This window comes from Citrus clementina, unplaced genomic scaffold (genome assembly GCF_000493195.1).
Source record: "Citrus clementina cultivar Clemenules unplaced genomic scaffold, Citrus_clementina_v1.0 scaffold_3, whole genome shotgun sequence".
NCBI classification, from domain to species: domain Eukaryota; kingdom Viridiplantae; phylum Streptophyta; class Magnoliopsida; order Sapindales; family Rutaceae; genus Citrus; species Citrus x clementina.
In genome coordinates, this window is record NW_006262339.1 from 27,184,818 (window position 1) to 27,205,102 (window position 20,285).

At 32.6% G+C, this 20,285-nt stretch overlaps 3 protein-coding genes and 1 pseudogene across 3 annotated transcripts; all 4 read left to right on the plus strand.

The window, feature by feature from the left end:
• Positions 1-2,816: 2,816 nt before the first annotated feature.
• On the plus strand, positions 2,817-6,742 carry LOC112100151 (2-alkenal reductase (NADP(+)-dependent)-like). Its single transcript, XM_024188601.1, has 5 exons — positions 2,817-3,044; positions 3,395-3,569; positions 5,913-6,079; positions 6,178-6,260; positions 6,338-6,742. The coding sequence occupies exons 1-5, from the start codon at positions 2,817-2,819 to the stop codon at positions 6,714-6,716; spliced, it is 1,032 nt and encodes a 343-aa protein (XP_024044369.1). The 3' UTR covers positions 6,717-6,742.
• Positions 6,743-10,971: 4,229 nt separating this feature from the next.
• On the plus strand, positions 10,972-13,858 carry LOC112100147 (2-alkenal reductase (NADP(+)-dependent)-like). The gene is made up of 5 exons (XM_024188598.1): positions 10,972-11,349; positions 11,690-11,864; positions 12,641-12,807; positions 12,917-12,999; positions 13,144-13,858. The coding sequence occupies exons 1-5, from the start codon at positions 11,125-11,127 to the stop codon at positions 13,520-13,522; spliced, it is 1,029 nt and encodes a 342-aa protein (XP_024044366.1). The 5' UTR covers positions 10,972-11,124; the 3' UTR covers positions 13,523-13,858.
• Positions 13,859-16,177: 2,319 nt separating this feature from the next.
• LOC18046668 (2-alkenal reductase (NADP(+)-dependent)) lies at positions 16,178-18,632 on the plus strand. The gene is made up of 5 exons (XM_024188597.1): positions 16,178-16,521; positions 17,028-17,205; positions 17,365-17,531; positions 17,681-17,763; positions 17,926-18,632. Exons 1-5 carry the CDS (start codon positions 16,282-16,284, stop codon positions 18,296-18,298), a joined length of 1,041 nt encoding a protein of 346 aa, XP_024044365.1. The 5' UTR covers positions 16,178-16,281; the 3' UTR covers positions 18,299-18,632.
• A 621-nt stretch (positions 18,633-19,253) lies between these two features.
• The window catches only part of LOC18046669, a 3,210-nt pseudogene continuing 2,178 nt past the window's right edge, over positions 19,254-20,285 (plus strand).

Below are 20,285 nucleotides of genomic sequence, written 5' to 3' on the forward strand. Positions count from 1 at the left end.
TTTGCATCAAATAAGCATAAATTAATTTCACAAGTTAGCCACTTCATTAAACTTTCTTATTTAATGTCCTCAGGAATAATAATAATAATCCAGTTGGTTTGCAAGAACATTTATAATTTAGGAAAATATCTATCCCATTTTAGACGTCCTTCACTTGGGGAAAAAATAAAATAAAATAAAATTTCACCTTATAATAGGAAGCCAAAAAAAAAAGTTTATCAAATTTATGTGAATATAATTGTAAATATGTATATTCTAGTGTTTATTATTTATGGAAAATATCCATCTCCTTCTCACTTTAAATAATAATAAAAAAAGAATCCTCAAAATTAAAAGAGAAATAGAAACAGAGAATTTTGTTTTTTAATTAAGTTTGTGTTACATAGTGTGAACCGGCCGCCATAATTTAGGTGGCACAATTGAAGTCAAGTTAGTTGTTTAAGTTTCTTCATCTCTGTACAGAATTTTGAAGTTGCAATAAATTAAATTTCGTTTTTGAATTCATTTAAAGAAGATGAATGTTTTAATTTATTGTTTTGGAAGGGATTAAAATTCTTTCCTCATATGCGATCTCTTAATCTTTTAAAGATATTGTATCACATTTTCTTTAATATTAATATATGATGAAGATTTATATTTTATTTTTAGGAAATTATCACTGCACCACCTCTTTTTTACCTTATATTCATCCAACCACAAAAAAATTCTAACATGTTCTTTGCACCACTTTTTTTTTTTTAAATTTGTATCAACTATCCACTTTTTAACTAACACCGTTAAATAATTTAAATGAAATGATAATTTTATCCTTAAATAAATTAAAAGACCATTTTATTTTACAAAAACTTTGAGAATAAGAAAATTATAATTATAAAAATACCCTTAAATTTAATAAAAATAAATCTCAAATAAAGGTGCCCAACTGATTTTTATTTAATTTAGATTTGCAAAATTTTAATAATAATTTTTATTAAAAATTATAATTTTGCAAAATTTAAATAAAAATGACTGAATTTATTTATTAAAAAATAAATCCCAAAATTTTAATAATTTAGGGAATTTTTATTAAATCCCAAAATTTTGTAATTATTTTTATAATTATAATTATTTTTAGATTTTTATTAAAAATAAAAATTCTAATTTTAAGATTTTTTTATTAAACTTTGGAGTATTTTTATAATTATAATTTTCTTGTTTTTTAATTTTTTTATAAAATAAAATAGTCTTTTAATTTATTTAGAGGTAAAGTTATCATTTCATTTAAATTATTTTAACGGTGTTAGTTAAAAAGTGGCTAGTTGATACAAATTAAAAAAAAAAAAAGTGGTGCAGAGAACATATTGGAAGTTTTTGGTGGTTAAATGAAAATTTCCCTTTATTTTTTAATTTATATATCCACCAATCACTTAATAAATTATAAGGTCAGGTTACCGGAGAATTCTAACCTGGAAGGGATTACCTTTTAGTGAATTATTTGCTTGGCAAACTCAACCCTGCAGGCTTCACTGATGCTGTATAAATTTAGGGATGGCAATGGGGAGGGGAGGGGAGGGGAGGGGACCAATCTCCCCATACCCATCCCCGATATTTTGCATATGTCCCCGTCCCCTCCCCGTTCCCGTCAGAATTACTTGAGATAATCTCCATCCCCTCCCCGAATAATAACAGGGGATCCCCGAGGGTCCCCGGTCCCCGAATAACTAATAGTCTAATACATTATTTTTATTTTCGATTTTAAATTAATCATATTAAAATAAAAAAATTCAGATAAAAATAAAGTTCAAAATATATCTTACATTAATATTGATCCATTACAAAGTCACATTCAAAATATAAATTATTAAAATAATTATAAAATAATGAAAATAATATAAGTAAAGTAACTTATAAGTGCAAATATTAATAACTGTATAATATAATCACAATGTAAAATAAACTCATACTGTTATTGTAAGCTCGTAACCAACTTTGACAGCACATTAAGGCCTCCAATGTGCTTGGATGAAGTTTGTTACGGTGTGGGCTCACAACTCTACCACCGGTGCTAAAAGCTGATTCAGAAGCAACTGTTGTAATTGGAATTGCCAAAATATCTCTAACAATTCGAGCTAATGTAGAATACCTATTAGCATTTAATAATATAAATATTTTGATATTTATTATTTTTAACAATATTTATAATTTTGTTATTTATTTATTAGTAATTTTAAAAATAAAAATAAAATTAAAAATTAAAATGGAGAAATGGGTAGGGGATGGGGATTCCACCTCATCCCCGTCCCCTCCCCAAATAAAAAATTGGGTAAAAAATTTTCCCCGTCCCCTCCCCGAATAAAAAATTGGGTATAAAATTATCCCCGTACCCTCCTCGAATGGAGAAAATCCCCGAGGGTACCCGTCCCCGTGGGGATTTTTGCCATCCCTATATAAATTCCAAGACCAAAGGAGAGCCGGTTTTGCAATCAAGCTGGACTTTGTGTGGCCGTAAGTGGGAGCCCTGTGTTCGCCAGAGTCATTAATAAATATATAATAACAGAGTTACAGCATGGAATCCTTTCTCGTGGAAGAGATGGTGCTTATTTAAGATTTAAATGCGTCAACGGCATGATTCAATATTAAGCGATCAAGATTCCCAGCTCATTGTAGATTTGATTTGCTGTTGAAAGAATTATAAAATAATAGCTACTACGGTGATTGCATGTCCATCTTAAATTTTTTTAAAAAGAAAGACCAATTGCAAGTCTTCAAAAAAGTCTTCAATTTCATCCCATAAATAAGGCAAAACAAAGCTCTCCTATCACCAAAAGAAGAGAAAAATGGCTGAAATGGTGAGTAACAAGCAAGTGATCTTGAAAAACTATGTGTCTGGTTTTCCAAAAGAAACAGACATGTATGTAACCACAAGCCTGATAGAATTGAAGGTGCCAAAAGGTTCAAATGGGGTTCTTTTGAAGAACTTATACTTATCTTGTGATCCATACATGCGACCAAGAATGACGAAAGATATGGAAGGATCTTACATTGAATCCTTTGAACCTGGCTTGGTAATTATATTGCACTGACTCTCATAGCCACTCTTTTCATTTCCATGGCTTCTCATTCTTTTGCTTTAACAAAATTTATTCTTGGATAAATTGCATTTAGTCTAGCAAGATTTCTGATGAATTTCTACAAGAGTTTTTGGGTAATATAATAGACTCCAATGGGGAGGAGTTTGGTTAAAGTTAAGTTATTAAGTTATCAAAATTTCAAGGGTTCAGCTTGTATTTTGATCATAATTCAGGCAAGGAATTTTTTTTTTTGTGTTTATTTTTGTTATTGGCGCATTTATTGTGTGAAGTACTCGCGCTTGAAATTGAATTGGTAACACCTAAGTTTTGATGAATACATGCAGCCCATAAGTGGAAATGGGGTGGCTAAAGTTTTGGATTCAGAGAATCCAGAGTTCAAGAAAGGAGACTTGGTTTGGGGAATGACTGGTTGGGAAGAGTACAGTCTCATTACAGCTCCATATTTGTTTAAAGTTCCACACGCGGATGTGCCTCTTTCTTACTATACTGGAATTCTCGGTAAGCTGTTTGTTTGCAGCTATTTATGTGAGAAAATTGTTTCTTTCTTTCTTTCTTTTTTTATTAATCTGAAATATGTTGGACATCTCTATGTGAAGTAGAAATAGTTTTTGGAAACTAAGGGCCTGTTTGGTACCCTTTTTCACCCCTTGTTTTTGTTTTCGTTTTCAGAATCCACAAAGATACATGTTTGGTGCATTAATTTCATAGAACAAATTACAAAATAAGGAATCCATATTACACTTTTATAACTACAATTGTGAAAACATGTTAAACATGTTCTCTAAATATTACAAGTCTAAACTCAAAAATAAATTAAAAAACAAAATCATGAGCTCGTGGCTATATCTCCTCATCTGTTTCTCTTCGTCAACAGCTCTCTCTCCCCCCCACCCCCATTCTTTCTCGATCTTACAGCAGATCTTTGTCCTCTCTCTCCTTATCTTCATCCAACAACACACACTCTCTCCTTATCTCTCCCGATTTACTCTCTCACGGTGTGCCAACTGTTGTCCTTCGTCTCTGCTACCGCTGCAACTTTATCTCAGCCACTATTGCAGCTCCGTCTCCGCTGTGGTCGCTGCTGCTCCGTCTCCACGTAGCTACTGTTGTTCTGTCTCAGTCTAGCTGCTGCTGCTCTGTCTTGATCGCCTGGACTGCCGTTGCTCTCTCGGCCTTTTCTCTTGCTGGTATTTGTTTTATTTCAGCAAATTTTGAGTAATTATTTGACTAATTATTTGAATAATTTTGAGAAATTGTTTTTTAAAGCATGTTATATTGTGGATTCCCTTAGTTTATGCCAAGATTTTGGAATTGATTATTTGTTCATACTTTCGTAGCATGGACAAGGACATGAAGTTTGTTCTCAATCAATTTTAAAAATGGCAGGGGACAAGAAGATTGGAGTGGCACTGGACTTTTCGCTGAGCAGCAAATTTGCTCTATCATGGGCTGTTAATAACTTGCGTCTTGCCCTGTGACCATCGTCAAGAATCCAAGCTTCGCCAAGCACTGATCAAATATAAATAGGGCTTTAATTTACACCCAATCTTATGTTATCCTGGGTGAATTCGGGTTTCTTGTTTAGATTTGAGTATATTTAACTCACTTGGGTTGTAAAGAATTTGGGTGAATAAAGGATGATAATTCTAAAAATAGTGCAGTGGCAGATAAATAGTTGAAGGTTGAAATAGAGTTGTCTGGGGATAGAAAGAATGACTTCTGTCAAATAGGCTTGATTAATTCAAATGGCAGATACTTAGTTGAAATTACTGCAAAATGGTTGTGATTGGATATGAAATACACTGGGCACCTATGTATACATATACCATATATTATTTTCAGTTCTGTGTTTTGGACAATTTGGTTTTGTGTTGGCTTTATGTTATGTTTGGAACTGCTGTGCTTTTGCATCTTCTTTGCTAAACAAGCACTTTTTACTTGATGGTTGATGTCTACCAGCCACCCTCACTTCATAGGTAGTTATTGCATTCGACAAAGCACCTGAAACCCAAACGAAGTCACAATGGCAAGTGAGACTGAGGCAAGGCCTTCCATCGCAGCAAGCAATACTAAGGGCATGGTCCCAAGCTCTGGATTTGTAAATAACTTATTGTTGCTGTATTCGCCATTGATTAAATGTGAATATTGTAAATTACATATTGTTGTATTTTAATTCTTTTAATGAATGATTTGATATGAAATCTGAATTGCAGAGATGAATGGTATAGGAAATAGAATTTCAATATGGCATGAGTATACATGTAATGCATGACGTCCATTATGTAATTTTTTATAATTATTATGTTTAAATCATGTGTTATAATATCTTAATTAGTGTAAAAACAATGACAATATAAACATTTTTTAATTAATGCTAATACTCAAATTTTATTATCGTGTAATTTTTTATAATTATTTTGTTTAAACTATTTGTGGAATGGTTGTGTATGTATTAGTTAAACAATTACTTTTTATTCATAAATATGACTTAAATATTTAATAAAAATTGTTTTTGAAAATGATATTACCAAACACATATTCACTGTTTTTATCCTCTTAAATGTGTCTACCAAACGCATATTACTGTTTTCAATTTTAAAATACAGGATATAAAAAATGATACCAAACACATATTTAAATTTGAAATACAGCACTGCAAAACACCATTTTCATTTTCATTTTTATTTTTAAAAAATACAAATTCAAAAACAATACCAAACGGGCCCTAAGAATACAATTTGGAGTTTTTGTATCTGAATTTTACACTAAAGACTCTTTTCTTTTGACATGGGGTTAACGATCAAAGCTGGTTTCATGTGATATAAATTCACAAATTGATAGGTATGCCTGGTATGACTGCTTATGCCGGATTTTATGAGGTCTGCTCTCCTAAACAAGGAGAGTGTGTCTTCATATCCGCAGCATCTGGTGCAGTTGGACAGCTTGTCGGGCAGTTTGCAAAGTTATTGGGCTGCTATGTTGTCGGAAGTGCTGGAAGCAAGGACAAGGTATGCAAATTGATTGTTCCCATTTTGCTTTCAAAATATCCAACTTAGATAATGAAAATTTTCACCATCTTGTCTTTTCTATGATTTTGAACGCTAAGGTTGATCTACTTAAGAATAGGCTTGGGTTCGATGAGGCATTCAACTATAAAGAAGAACCTGATTTGAATGCAGCCTTGATAAGGTTAGTATATCAGCAGACTATAAATTAAAAGACATTCTTGTGAACCTGAAAATCAAATAACATTTCCAATTTGACAGGTGCTTCCCTGAAGGCATCGACATATACTTTGAAAACGTGGGTGGGAAAATGCTCGATGCGGTGCTGCTCAACATGAAAGTCGGTGGTCGAATTGCTGTGTGCGGAATGATCTCCCAGTACAACCTCGACGAGTCCGATGGCGTACACAACTTGATGCGTCTTATTTCGAAACGGGTTCGGATGGAAGGATTCCTTGTTTCGGATTACAATCACCTCTATCCGAAGTTTCTGGAAATGATCATTCCTCACATCAAGGGGGGAAAGATTGTATACGTTGAAGACACGGCTGAAGGTCTTGAAAGCGCTCCGGCAGCTCTCGTCGGCCTGTTCTCTGGCCGGAATCGTGGGAAACAGGTGGTTGCGGTTGCTTCTGAATGAAGAAGGATTTGTTTATTTGCATCATGTTTCTACCCTCGAGTCTTGTCCATTTATTTAATAAAATGGTTACCCTCGTGAATTGAGTGTAACTTTTATTATATTTGATAAACTCGATGTGGAGAGTGGTTGCTTGCTGGGTTGATAATGCTAAAAGTGCTGACCAATTTACTGCTAAGGGCGGTCTATATATATATATATGATTAGTTTAAGAGAGATATTTAGGAAAATTAAAAATTAAAAAAATGAAAAACAATTTTTAGAGACTGTGGGCTTAGAATGTAAATTGAACTCAACCCATATATGGATGTGGTGGGCTAGGTTTGAATCCAAAACAAGCCCAATTCATTGGGTCGGCCCATTTTTGGCTTCTAACGTAACAATTTAATCAGACGTACCTACATAATACATCAAATTATTATATTCAACTATTCTTGCAGGGAGTAAGTAGTTATGAAAAAAAGAAATGATCCAGTAGCTCGCGTTGTCACCTCAAAAATTAGTAATTACGGTAGAGTCATTAATGCTAATAGTATATTGGTGGATAATTATTTTTAATTAAGTAAACTAATATCTGGTTTAATTGTTGTCTTTGTCAACAATATGTTAATTTTTCTTCTATTTAAATGTTACTGATAATTTTTCTTTGCATTGGAGTTACTTTTTAATTTTGTGGGATCGATATTGTTTTTATTTCAAAAACATAATCTTTCCTATTATTAAAAAAGTTTTATTTAGAATTGGATTAATGAAATACCTTAAATACTCTTCGAATTTCAATATTTTATCGAGTGATAATACATGCACAAACTCTTATATAAATTTATCTTATACAAACTGATTTGACATTAATTTATTGGTTGAATGAAAATAAAAAATCATAAAAATAGATCATGTGGGTCAAGAAATATTTAATTTAACCAATTTTATCATATCACATCAGTTTGTACAAAATAAATTTGTGTAAGAGTTTGTGGTTATATTATTACTCATTTCATTAACGGCATTAACAATTTGATTTTAAATTGGTGTGACGTACAACATTGGTTGAAAAAAAATAACTGTTAAAATTCCTTGAAGGTGAAGTGATATATTAAGAGATTGTACACAACTTAAAGCATTTATGGTGAGTTTGGCACACTGTATTGTATATGTTGTATTGCATTACCACTATATTATAATAATATTGTACAATATTTGGTACTATACTGTACTGTATTGATTTTTTTGTGATTAATTTAAATTACATATTATATTATATTAATATATTTAAATTGTATTAATATTTTATATTATTATAAATTTTAAATTAATATTATTCATATTTAAATATTTATTATTAGTTATAATAAATTGTAAATTTATTAATAAATTATAATTTAAAAATAAAAATATAATATAATATTATTGAATAATAAATTATTTATTAATTTATATTAATAATTATAATGTAAAAAATAAAAATATTATACAATATCATATTAAATTAAAAAATAATATTTATTTATTTTATTATTATTATTATTATTATTATTATTATAAAGCAAAAGTCAAAAGTAAAAAAAAAAAAGAAAAAGAAAAATCAATGAAACAAACATGCTCTTAATTGCAAATCAGCTAGTTGTATTTACTCAATATTAACATAGCTGAAGGCCACGAGAATGCTGTGGCGTCCCTTGTGGAACTCTTTTTAAAAAGAAAAAAAAAATCATGCTACAAAAATCTAAAAACGCCAATACATTTCAAAACTAATAATTCAAACATAAAATTCAAATCCAATAAAGAAATAAGTTCACAAATAAAACACATTTATAATCAAACTTTCCAGAAAAATGCTATTTACAGACAAATGGTTGTACAACATTACACAAAACAAAGATACGGTGCCGTTTAGAAGTCACTTAATTAAATGGGACCAAATAAAAAAATTAAAATCCAAATTAAATCCTTATCCATCTATTAAGAAGCTTAAACGAAATCAAGAATAACAACTAAGTTTTTCAATTCCTGCTTCTCATTTTCAATTATAATTCTAGAAAATAAAGTCAAATAAGCCCCATACTCAAGTTAAGGTATTTTTAATGCTAAAAGTCTAAACACAAAAGCCATGTTTGAATGCTAGGATCAAGTATGGGATTTGACTAATTTTGGAATTAATTTTTTATCCCATATTTGGCAAGCTTAGTTGGATTGGATTAAGGGGGACTAAATTTGAATTTAATCCTAAAATCATGGGATTAATAATCCTAATTTACACATGAGTTTAGTTAGAATAAGATTAAAGAAAAAAGTTGTCCATTTATGAGATTTTTATTTGTATCTTTTCTTTTTTTTTATTTACACCTAATATTGATTGATTGATTAATTTTTTTTTATTATGATTTCCTTAAAATTTATTTTTATTTATTATCTATGAACTAATTGAATTGGTACTTTTACTTCTACTGACTCTTGAGATTAAATTTTCATTACTTGTATATTTAATAATTAATCGATAAAATTAAATGTTTAATTATTTATTGTATTAAATTTAATAATCACTAATATAATATTAAAAATGATCATGAAAATTAATAATGCCATTAATTAATTGATTTTATATAGTATTTTAAAATATTTGATAAAAATTAATTAAATATTTAATTTGTTTATTTATATTTATTTGTTTATTATATTATGACTACCCAATAACTTATTTGTAATATATGTAATTATTTCTTTTTAAATTTATTTTAATTATGATTATAAAATTTCATGGATAATTGATATTTATATTAAAATATCAACTTAAATGTTATTTAATATTATTTAATATAATCTAATTCGATATTAAACTAAACAAAAGACTATAAAATATAATCCAACTTAATTCAATTTAATTTAATCCAGTCAAATCTTAATAATTTAGTCCAATTCAATCTTACGTGCTAAATATAACCAAATTATACAACAATTTTGAACTATTTATAAAGCCAAAAAAATCATTAGATTACATAGATTCTCAATAAAGCGACTTTAGAGAAAGGCCATCGAGCCACCTTCCACGCTATAATTGTGTCAGCTACTACAAAATACAAATAAATATCTTCTGCTCCCAATTTCTGGATTTTAAATTTCAAAAATAATATTCATATTCACGAGTCCAAACTGTCAACCTGGGCTTTGGAGATTTGATTGATCTTATAGATTAGTTTTACCCAATAATATTTAGTAAAAAGAATATAGTAGAGGTTAATTACCTTAATGGGTTCTCCCCCGAGGCCTAATTTTGATTTTCAGTTTTTTTTTTTATTTAGTCCCACTTTTTTTTTTTTTGAATACTGATTAATCATCAGATTATTGCATTACACAGATATTTACAACAACTGCTTATTGTAGCAGAGATATTACACTGATATTTACAATCAGATATACATGATTTGGACTTATATTTTTTTATTTAGTCCCACTTAAGTGGCTTCTAAAGTTACCGCATCGTTATTTTGTGTACAGAACTCAATTTTTAATATCCATAAATCATGAATTCACTTTTTAATTCTTTCATATGTTCTAACATTCATACAAATATACATAATAAATTCATAATTTAGTCCAAGGTAATGAAAAATTCTAGACCAGACCCTAAATATATGTCTCACTAATAATGCGAAGTGGCCGACATAAATTTAAAACAGTTAGGACATAACTCATCGAAAGATCAGATGTCTCTTTTTTATTTTATCATTTTGCTTCATTTGCATAACTTCTTATCCTATTACTTTAAAACAATTACTCCTTGAAATTTTCATTTATCATGATGAATTTTAGTATTTTTACTTTTTTACTATTCATGGGTAAAGAAAAATAGTAATAAAAAATACGGCGTCATTGGTTGGTTCAATACATAGAATGATGATCAATACAGCGAGGATCGGATTGTATGACAAATTTTTATATTAAACATAATATATATGCTAACATTTATTATCTATAGAAAAATATCTTTCTCACTTGAGTATGTGACAAAATAAAAGAATATATAGATATAACATATATGCTAATATTTATCATTTATAGAAAAAATATCTAGCCATTTAGGACTTGGCCCACTAGAAAAGGAAAAAAAGAAATCCCCTCAAAATGAAAAAAAGAATAAAATTTGATTTTGCAGATCTTGCTTTGTACAGTGTGACATGACAAGGCCTGCATGAAATTTAAGGCCAGCCCACCGCTCACATTGGAGAATTCACGGAGCCTCTTTTTTGCCTTGTCACCATCGAATGCTTTTAACAGTTCTTTCAATTCAAATTGCTTCGGTTTCATCCCATAAACAAACAAAACTCACCTCTACGCATCTACTTTGCTTTGCTAGATAGAGTTCCTCTGCGTTTCCCATTAGCCTAAAGAGACGGGAAGAGAAAGGGACCAAGAAATGCCTGAAATGGTGAGGAACAAGCAAGTGATATTGAAAGACTATGTGTCTGGTTTCCCAAAAGAAACAGACATGTACATGACCGAAAGTTCCATAGAACTGCAGGTGCCAAAAGGTTCAAATGGGGTTCTTTTAAAGAACCTGTACTTGTCTTGTGATCCATACATGCGACCAAGAATGACCAACATCAAAGGATCTTATGTTGAATCCTTTAAACCCGGCATGGTTAGTGCACTCTCAAAGCCACTCTTTTGCTATAGAAAATTTATTATTGGGTGCTGTTTGGTTCAACTAGTAAAATCTCGTGCAATGATAATATAAGATGTCTAGAGTTTTAACTCTGCTTAGATTAGGGTTCAAGAGAGTTAACTTACATGATTTTCGAAATTCTAGATGTGTACCAATGAATTTAATTTCATGGGTTAAACTTATATTTTGATCATACTCTAACATTAGACAGGAAAATTATAGTTTTCCTTTTGTTCTTTTACTTGGAGTATGTTGCGTGAGGTACTTGTGCTTGAAATTGAATTGGTGACACCGAAATTTTGATGAATGCATGCAGCCCATCAGTGGATATGGGGTGGCTAAGGTTTTGGATTCGGAGAATCCAGAGTTCAAGAAAGGAGACTTGGTATGGGGAATGACTGGGTGGGAAGAGTATAGTCTTGTTACCGCTCCACAGTTGTTTAAAATTCAACATACAGATGTGCCTCTTTCTTACTATACTGGAATCCTCGGTAAACTTTTTGTTTGCAGCAATTTATGTAAGCCGGTTATGTTTTTTTGTTCATCTGAAATGTTTTTGATATCTCAATGTGAAGTAGAACATTGTGTTTGGAGTTTTTGCATGTCTTATGGAAACATAGAATTGTACCTGAATTTTTGGGATCCTTTTCTTTTGAACACTTGAATGTACTAACTCTTTTTTTCCCCCTTTTTTATGGATATGTTGCTAAATTGGCAAATTTATTCATTACAAAACTTTGCTATGAGAGTTTAATCCTTGCAAATGTTAATACTGCAAATAGAGTGTATCTTTGTTCAGTTTAATAGACGTGTCTCCTTCTGCCTAGTCCAAAATTTCATCATTTTCGCCATATTCTGAGCAACACACTCCAGCTAGTTAGTTCTTGTCGCGTTTTCTGGTTCTGTGAGTAAGCCAAGAATTACATTTTTTACCTCGAAATTGGCGATGTCTTTTGCTTTGATGGCTTGTGAGTTGAGAGTGTTAATTGGAGAGTCACAAAGAGCGCAATGCCCACTTGAGCACCTAGAATACTTGGACATCTGTTGCCTCAGCAAACAAGACCTCTGTTTTATGGACTCCAAAAAGTTATTTGTTACAAAGAACAAAACAGAGTCCATACTATATTTTTCTCTTTGTTATAGAAGTGTGAAACAAGATTCTATATTTAATATTCTAAATGATTGAGCCATTTAGTTATGACATTCGGCTGTACTGGGGTCAATGATCAAAGTCGGTTCAAAGTGATATAAATTTATAAATTGATAGGTATGCCTGGTATGACTGCTTATGCTGGATTTTATGAGGTCTGCTCCCCTAAGCAAGGAGAGTGTGTCTTCATATCAGCAGCATCTGGTGCAGTTGGTCAGCTTGTTGGTCAGTTTGCGAAGTTGTTGGGCTGTTATGTCGTCGGAAGTGCTGGAAGCAAAGACAAGGTATGTAATCTATGAGAAGTACTTGATTGTTTCCTATGTTACTTTCAAACATTTAACTTAAAAATGAATTTTTCATGATCTTGCCTTTTCTATGGTTTTCAACACCTAGATTGATCTACTGAAGAACAAGTTTGGGTTCGACGAGGCATTCAACTATAGAGAAGAACCTGATTTGAATGAAGCATTGAAAAGGTTAGTATCAATAAATGCGTTAGCTTGATGCAGCGTTGATGAAGGATGAGATTCATTTTTTCACCAATATGGTATGTTCTCTGATAATTTACTTGAAATATCTTGGTCTTTAAATCCCATGCCAATGCTTTAACATTTTGACAGGTACTTTCCTGAAGGCATTGATATATATTTTGAAAATGTTGGCGGAAAAATGCTTGATGCAGTGCTACTCAACATGAAAATCCATGGTCGCATTGCTGTATGCGGAATGATCTCACAGTACAATCTTGACAGGCCTGAAGGTGTACACAACTTGATGTATCTTGTTACGAAACGGGTTCGAATGGAAGGATTTCTTGTTCGCGATTACTATCACCTCTATCCAAAGTTTCTGGAAATGATCATTCCTCACATCAAAGAAGGGAAGATTGTATATGTCGAAGACATGGCTGAAGGTCTCGAGAGTGCTCCGGCTGCTCTCATCGGTCTATTCTCTGGCCGGAATGTTGGGAAACAGGTGGTTGCAGTTGCTCCTGAATGAAGAATAAGTTAGTGTTGCATGTTCTTTTACCCTTTGACACAAACTTCAATGTGAAAGAGAGAATGCTGCTCATACTGCTTTATAAAACAATCAAATGAGTGCAAGTTTCATGGTGTTTGCTGAATCAAATATTGGAAATTAAGCAGCTAGCCTATCTCCTTCTTGTAGTTGCAGTTTGAATGATGCTGCTGCACAACTGCTGCCAAAAGAATCCTTAATGGATGATTAGCAAGGTTTCAAAAATATAAATAAATGTTAGTGCAATGTGCTGAATATGACAGCCACAAAGAAAGAGCATACAAATTGATTGGTTTTATGTCCTCTCTAGGAGAAAGGTACAATACAAGAAATTGTATTGATGGAGACATGGAACCAAATTTCTTATTTAAAACGTTTAATTTTTTTTATTAAATTACTTATGTTATTATGGTTTATATTTTAGAAATTCTTTTGAAATTAATACAGAACTAGTAGTAAGTTGAGAAATCAAACAAATCTTTTTACTGAATGGTCAAGATTTGATTATGTTTATTGAATTAAATTTACAATCATCATTTTGATAAATTGTGGTCAAAGAATTTGATTCATGACAGGTTTAAGTAACTAAATGTGTTAAAAAAAAGCTTAGGCACTGTTTGATATTCATGACAGGTTTGATATCATTTTCCTTTTAATTCCACCTGTGCAGCACGTAAGCATTCTCTTTATCCTTCTATTTGCGCAAGCGTGAACCATAACACTCCGCTCAGAACTTACAATCTGCAGACTGCAAATTGCAAACTGCAAAACCTCAAGTACAGAGCTTCCAAGCTGCAAAACGCCAACTGGTTCGTGAAAATTTACTGCTGAACTTCTACATTCAAGAATTCAGCAGCAAGAAAACATTAGAAGCACGAAATTTTTACCGGCTTAAAGCCATGAGATGCTTCTTGGATGTTGTCCATTTTTTCTTCCCTTGCTTTTCTTTCAACTGGATCACTGTCAATAGAAAAGAACAAATATGATATAAATGAAACACAACAAACTTCATTATACAAAGTTAACTTCATTATACGTTAATCTTTTGAGTTCATTTACTGCTGTTATACATAGTGCAAACACATTTCAGAAGAATTGTTAGCCCTTTTCACTGATCCATTAATAACACAATAGAAGAGAACACACTTACAACTAAAAAAGAAGAGCTTATTTTGAAGCTTTTCCTTGTTAAGAGCATTGAAACCAGTTTAGGACTAATCAGTATAGTTGGATAGATGCACGGGAATGAAGGAACAGAATCAAAGAGGCAAATCATCTAACACACATGTTAATATTTAAATGCAAATATTAGGAACAAACTTTTATTATTAAGATTTAAGAGTTGAACACAAGTGATTAATACAAAAAGGCATAAGAAACACACATGGGTACCAATGCAAAGATTAACAAATAAACAATCCTCTTGTTGAAATTCTTTAATATTACAAGGGAAGGGAAATTTGTTCAGGAAACTCTAAGAGGAGGGCTTCATCTCTAACTTAATGGCTGCAACCAATTGATCGTAAGCTTCAGACCAGGCACTCTTCATTTCTGGTGACCATATCTCTGGTACTGCTTCCTTTATTGTTTCCAGTAGTGCAAATTTTGTGACCTCAAAATGTTCATTAACAACACCAGATTTGAAGTGGACAGCTCCTAATTTCTTTAGAGTTGATTCTCTTACTGTCACTTTGCCTGCTTTCCTCAGTTGCTCTGTTGATCCAAGAAACAACCGGGTCGGTTTCCGGATCCTCCACCATCTCATATATTTTCCTCAAAAACGGCGGTAGACCCACCTCGTTTAATCCTTCCATTGGCCTTGGCAACGATCCGCCACCGACAAGTTCATCATCAACAGCGCCTTCCTCTTTTTCTTCTTCTTCTTTGATTGTGGCTAAAGTCCGCATGGATGAAGAAGACGAGGATGGCCCACCGCCGTTGCTGTTCTCATATGGTGACGCTTCTTTCTCTTCCTCTTCGTCTAATCAAGCGTATCTCATTCTCTGTTTCAGCTGTTTCTTTTATTGTTTCCATTGCCACGTCTTGGCCGGATTTAGGTTTTGGAAAAAGATTTGAAGAACAAATTAAAAAAAAACTAGAGCTGCAGGCGGCGGTGGCCATTTTGTTGGTCACTGTGTTTACTTAGTCTGATTTCAATGGGTGACAAAAGAACTGAGATTTTCTTAGCCTTTATATGCAAACAAAGAGACACTGACTCGTCACGTAACATCGGCAGCAAAGCAAGAAGGAAGCGGGAGCTGTTCTCATATGGTGACGTGTTAAACGCACCGTTTTTAATTTAATTAAAACCGTGCGTTTTAAATTCGGGGCGCGGGATTTAAAATCGGGTTAAGTTGCAGCGTTCTATAATAAATATAATTTTTAAATAATAATTTTAATAAAATAATAAATTTGTTATGAGTTTTTCATATATATTAAATAATTTTAATTTTTAAGTCACAATAATAAATATTTTCGAAACACTATAATACCGTAATTTTTAAATTATATCTATACAATCTAAATGGCAAGAGGCCTTAATATGAAAAAAAAAACATTACAGTTAAGTTTTAAAACTGTTAATGATATTCATAAAAACTGTGGAACAATAATACAAAAGGTGTCGTCATGTAAAAACACATGGGACCCAACCAATAAATGCTTATGATCCTCAACTTTCCTCCTCACTGTCCCTGCAAACAATTCTGATTTTCCTGCCAGAGAAAAAAAACTGAGAAACAATGGCGGCTGAACAAGAAGCTGTGAGCAATAAGCGGGTGATTCTGAGCAACTATGTGACAGGTTTTCCAAAAGAATCAGACATGAAGATAACAAGTGGATCAATAAAGCTGAAGGTAGCAGAGGGTTCAAAAGACACAGTGCTTTTGAAGAATCTTTATCTTTCTTGTGATCCTTACATGCGATGGCGTATGAGCAAGCTTGATAGACCTTCTTTTGTTGATTCATTCCATCCTGGTGAGGTTAGTTCATCACGACCCATCTCTTGATTTTTCCATTTGGTTTAAGTTTTGGTGAGTTTCTGAGTTCATTTTTACGGTTTTGGAATGTGAACACAATTTTGGTGCTGTAACTGTCATTAATGATATGTAGTAATTCAATCAGAATTTGGATTTATTGCTGATATAAGCTCTGCTCATTTTTTAAAATCTGGTGTCCACATGCATATTTATAATCTTTTTGGTTGTGATTGTATGTAGATTCATACAGTATTCTTGTCTAACAATTACTAACCACAACCTTATAAGACGATCGAAACTAAGCTCAGATCAATAATCCAATCAAGAGAGGATCCTAACTCAAGCTTGTCATGTATGGGAATATTTTGGTTAAATTGTAATCATGATCATGAATCATGCAGGAAAAAGGAAGTTGAGGTCAATTTATGCACTTGATGGAATTAAAGAACCAATATTTGGTTTACATTATTTCTTGGTAATGGTGACTTTGTGATGTTAAATTTATGCAGCCTATAAATGGTTATGGGGTAGCTAAAGTTTTGGATTCTACACATCCAAATTATGCAAAAGATGACTTGGTTTGGGGCTTTACCGGGTGGGAGGAGTACAGTCTCGTTACAGCCCCACAGATTTTGATTAAAATTCAGCATACAGATGTGCCCCTTTCATACTATACTGGAATCCTTGGTAATGATTTTTGTTAAGTTTTGCTTATAGTAATATCAGTACATATGCTGCTTAAATGCTTTCTGATTTTTTGCCGGCGATTGTCCATTTTGCCCGGGAGTCTATAATTGAAGGCATTTACTGAAGGAATGCTGATTGTTGGGAATTTGATTATTCTAGGTATGCCTGGTGTGACCGCATACGCTGGTTTATACGAAGTTTGCTCTCCGAAGAAAGGTGAGTATGTCTATGTATCTGCAGCATCTGGAGCTGTTGGTCAGCTTGTTGGCCAATTTGCAAAATTGGCTGGTTGCTATGTTGTTGGAAGTGCTGGAAGCAAAGAAAAGGTGCTGTTATAACATTCTTAAGTTGTAAATATAGCACCGTGCCTTCTAGCAGAATTTTACATGCTTTATGTTCCAACTAAGCATCGATATTTGATCGTGATCATTAGCGAGGTCAATAATTTTTTTTTTGACTATTTTTTCAACATAAGGTCGATTTGTTGAAGAACAAGTTTGGATTTGATGATGCTTTTAACTACAAGGAAGAGCCAGACTTGGATGCAGCACTCAAAAGGTCAGCTGCAACAAACGTTTCAACTATAATATTTTCATTTTAATATTACAGAGCTTTGGTTGAAGTGTGTGAGTTGATCCCAAAAACGTAACTTCATCAGTGTCTCTGTTTTCAAAAAAACAGGACAAATAGAAATCTGATTTTGCTTTAAAAATTTCCTAGATGCTTCCCTCAAGGAATCGACATATATTTCGAAAACGTTGGGGGAAAGATGCTGGATGCAGTGCTACTCAACATGAGGCTCCGCGGCCGCATTGCGGTATGCGGTATGATCTCGCAGTACAACCTGGAAAAACCTGAAGGCGTACACAACTTAGAGCAACTGATCGGGAAACGGATTCGCCTGGAAGGATTTCTAGCTGGTGATTACTATCACCTTTATCCGAAATTCTTGGAACTGGTCATTCCTGCAATCAGAGAAGGAAAGATGGTGTATGTGGAAGACATAGCCGAAGGACTCGAGAATGCTCCTGCAGCCCTTGTCGGGCTCTTCACTGGCCGGAACGTCGGCAAGCAGCTAGTTGCAGTTGCTTAATACAAAAGCCAATATGGATGAGCTGGGAATATGTGACTGAATCCATTGTCCGGTTAAAAATGTTTACATGTGTTAATATGAACTATCCTCGTTTAGTAATTGTATTGGATTGTTCTGTGTGTGAAGTGTCAAATAATTTGGATTCAGACAAGAACTTAAGTGGATGCATTGAAGGATTTTTTTTTCTTTTCCAAGATATTGAGATAATGATTGGAACATTTGAGGGATAAGATCAAAGTATCTTTTAGGATACCTCATTGATAAATATTAAAATATCAATTGTGTCTTTGTAAGGACAGGTGGTCCAGGATCAAGATTAATGAAGAACAAATTACAGCCATTAAATTATAGTAAAATTAAAGCTGTGAATAGTACACACTTGTTTTATGAAAAACTAAAAAGAGACATTCCTCTGTACAAAATTAACTTAATAATATGTCTTTATTCATTCATTTGATTCTTCCTTCTCAATCGTCATTAATAAATTAATAATACAAATAAGTCCCCGTTAAAGGTTAAGTCCCCGATTGGCTTTACCGTCACGCTCATGCATGATCAAATTTCAGTTAATGCTGACGTGATCGATGATGATTTGATTGGGAGCTTCCTTTGTCGTGGCACTCTCATGTTCACATTTATTTTTAGGGTTAATAATAATAATAGCTTCTAGAAACGCTTTGTTTTAATGAGATTTTATTTTTCAATTAATGTCAAAAAAATAACAAAAATTAATAAAAGCTGATTATTTAATGATGTTCAGCCCTCGAGACAGTTTATACTAGTAATTTATTGTTTGAAAATTATTTCAACATATGAAAAACAAAATTTCCCAAATTTACAACGAATTTTAAAACAAAATTTCGAAATTTCAAAGAAAATTACAAATTTGACTAGATTGACTGAAAAAAAATAAATAAATAAAATCGTCAAAAATCCTGGGACCGACCATTTCAAAAGTCTGGCTCTTTTCCAGGCTTTCCTTCCAAATTTTCACACACAATTTCTCGTAACCGCTACACATTAAACGTGCTTCACATTTCCACTCTCTCTATAAATAAATACGCACATAAAATTTCTCACCATCCAAAAACAAAATCTACATAAAAAAATGGCGGGTGAAGAAGCAGTGAGCAACAAGCAGGTGATTCTGAGCGACTACGTGACAGGGTTTCCAAAAGAATCAGACATGAAGATAATAACAGGCTCAATAAACCTGAAGGTGCCAGAGGGCTCAAAAGACACATTGCTTTTGAAGAATCTTTATCTTTCCTGTGATCCTTACATGAGAGGACGTATGAGCAAGCTTGATAAGCCTTCGTTTGTTGCCTCCTTCAAGCCTGGCGAGGTCAGTTTCTTCAGTTCCCATCTCTTGTTTTCATAATCTTTTATGGCTCTAGAAAGTGTTTTAGGGTAACATTGTGGTTTTGGTTTGTGGGCATGAATCTTTGAAGAGAGTATGATGTGTCGGACTATGTATGCAATAAAGTATAGGGGATCTTGTTAAGAGAAGATTCTCTTAATAAGATTAAAACTTTTGTCTTATCAAAACATATGTAGGGGAATTGGTTATGATATCATGTTAGCATTGTTTCTGAGGATTTGATTGCTTGCTTGGGAAAAGGGCTGTTGAGGTTACATTATTCAGTAATGGTGTTTTTCCTTTTTTCTTTCAACTGTTCAAATTATGTAGCCTTTGAGCGGATATGGAGTGTCCAAAGTGTTGGATTCCACACATCCAAATTATAAGAAAGATGACTTGGTCTGGGGCTTAACCAGTTGGGAGGAGTGCAGTCTCATCCAATCACCACAACTTCTGATTAAAATTCTGGATACAAATGTGCCTCTGTCATACTATACTGGGATTCTTGGTAAGTTGTTACTAAATTTATCAATGTCCAGTTTGCATGAGCTGAAAATCGTGTTTTATTCAATGCAATGAGATAGGGATATATAATATGCTGCTTGAACGTCTAGCATTTGAATTTCA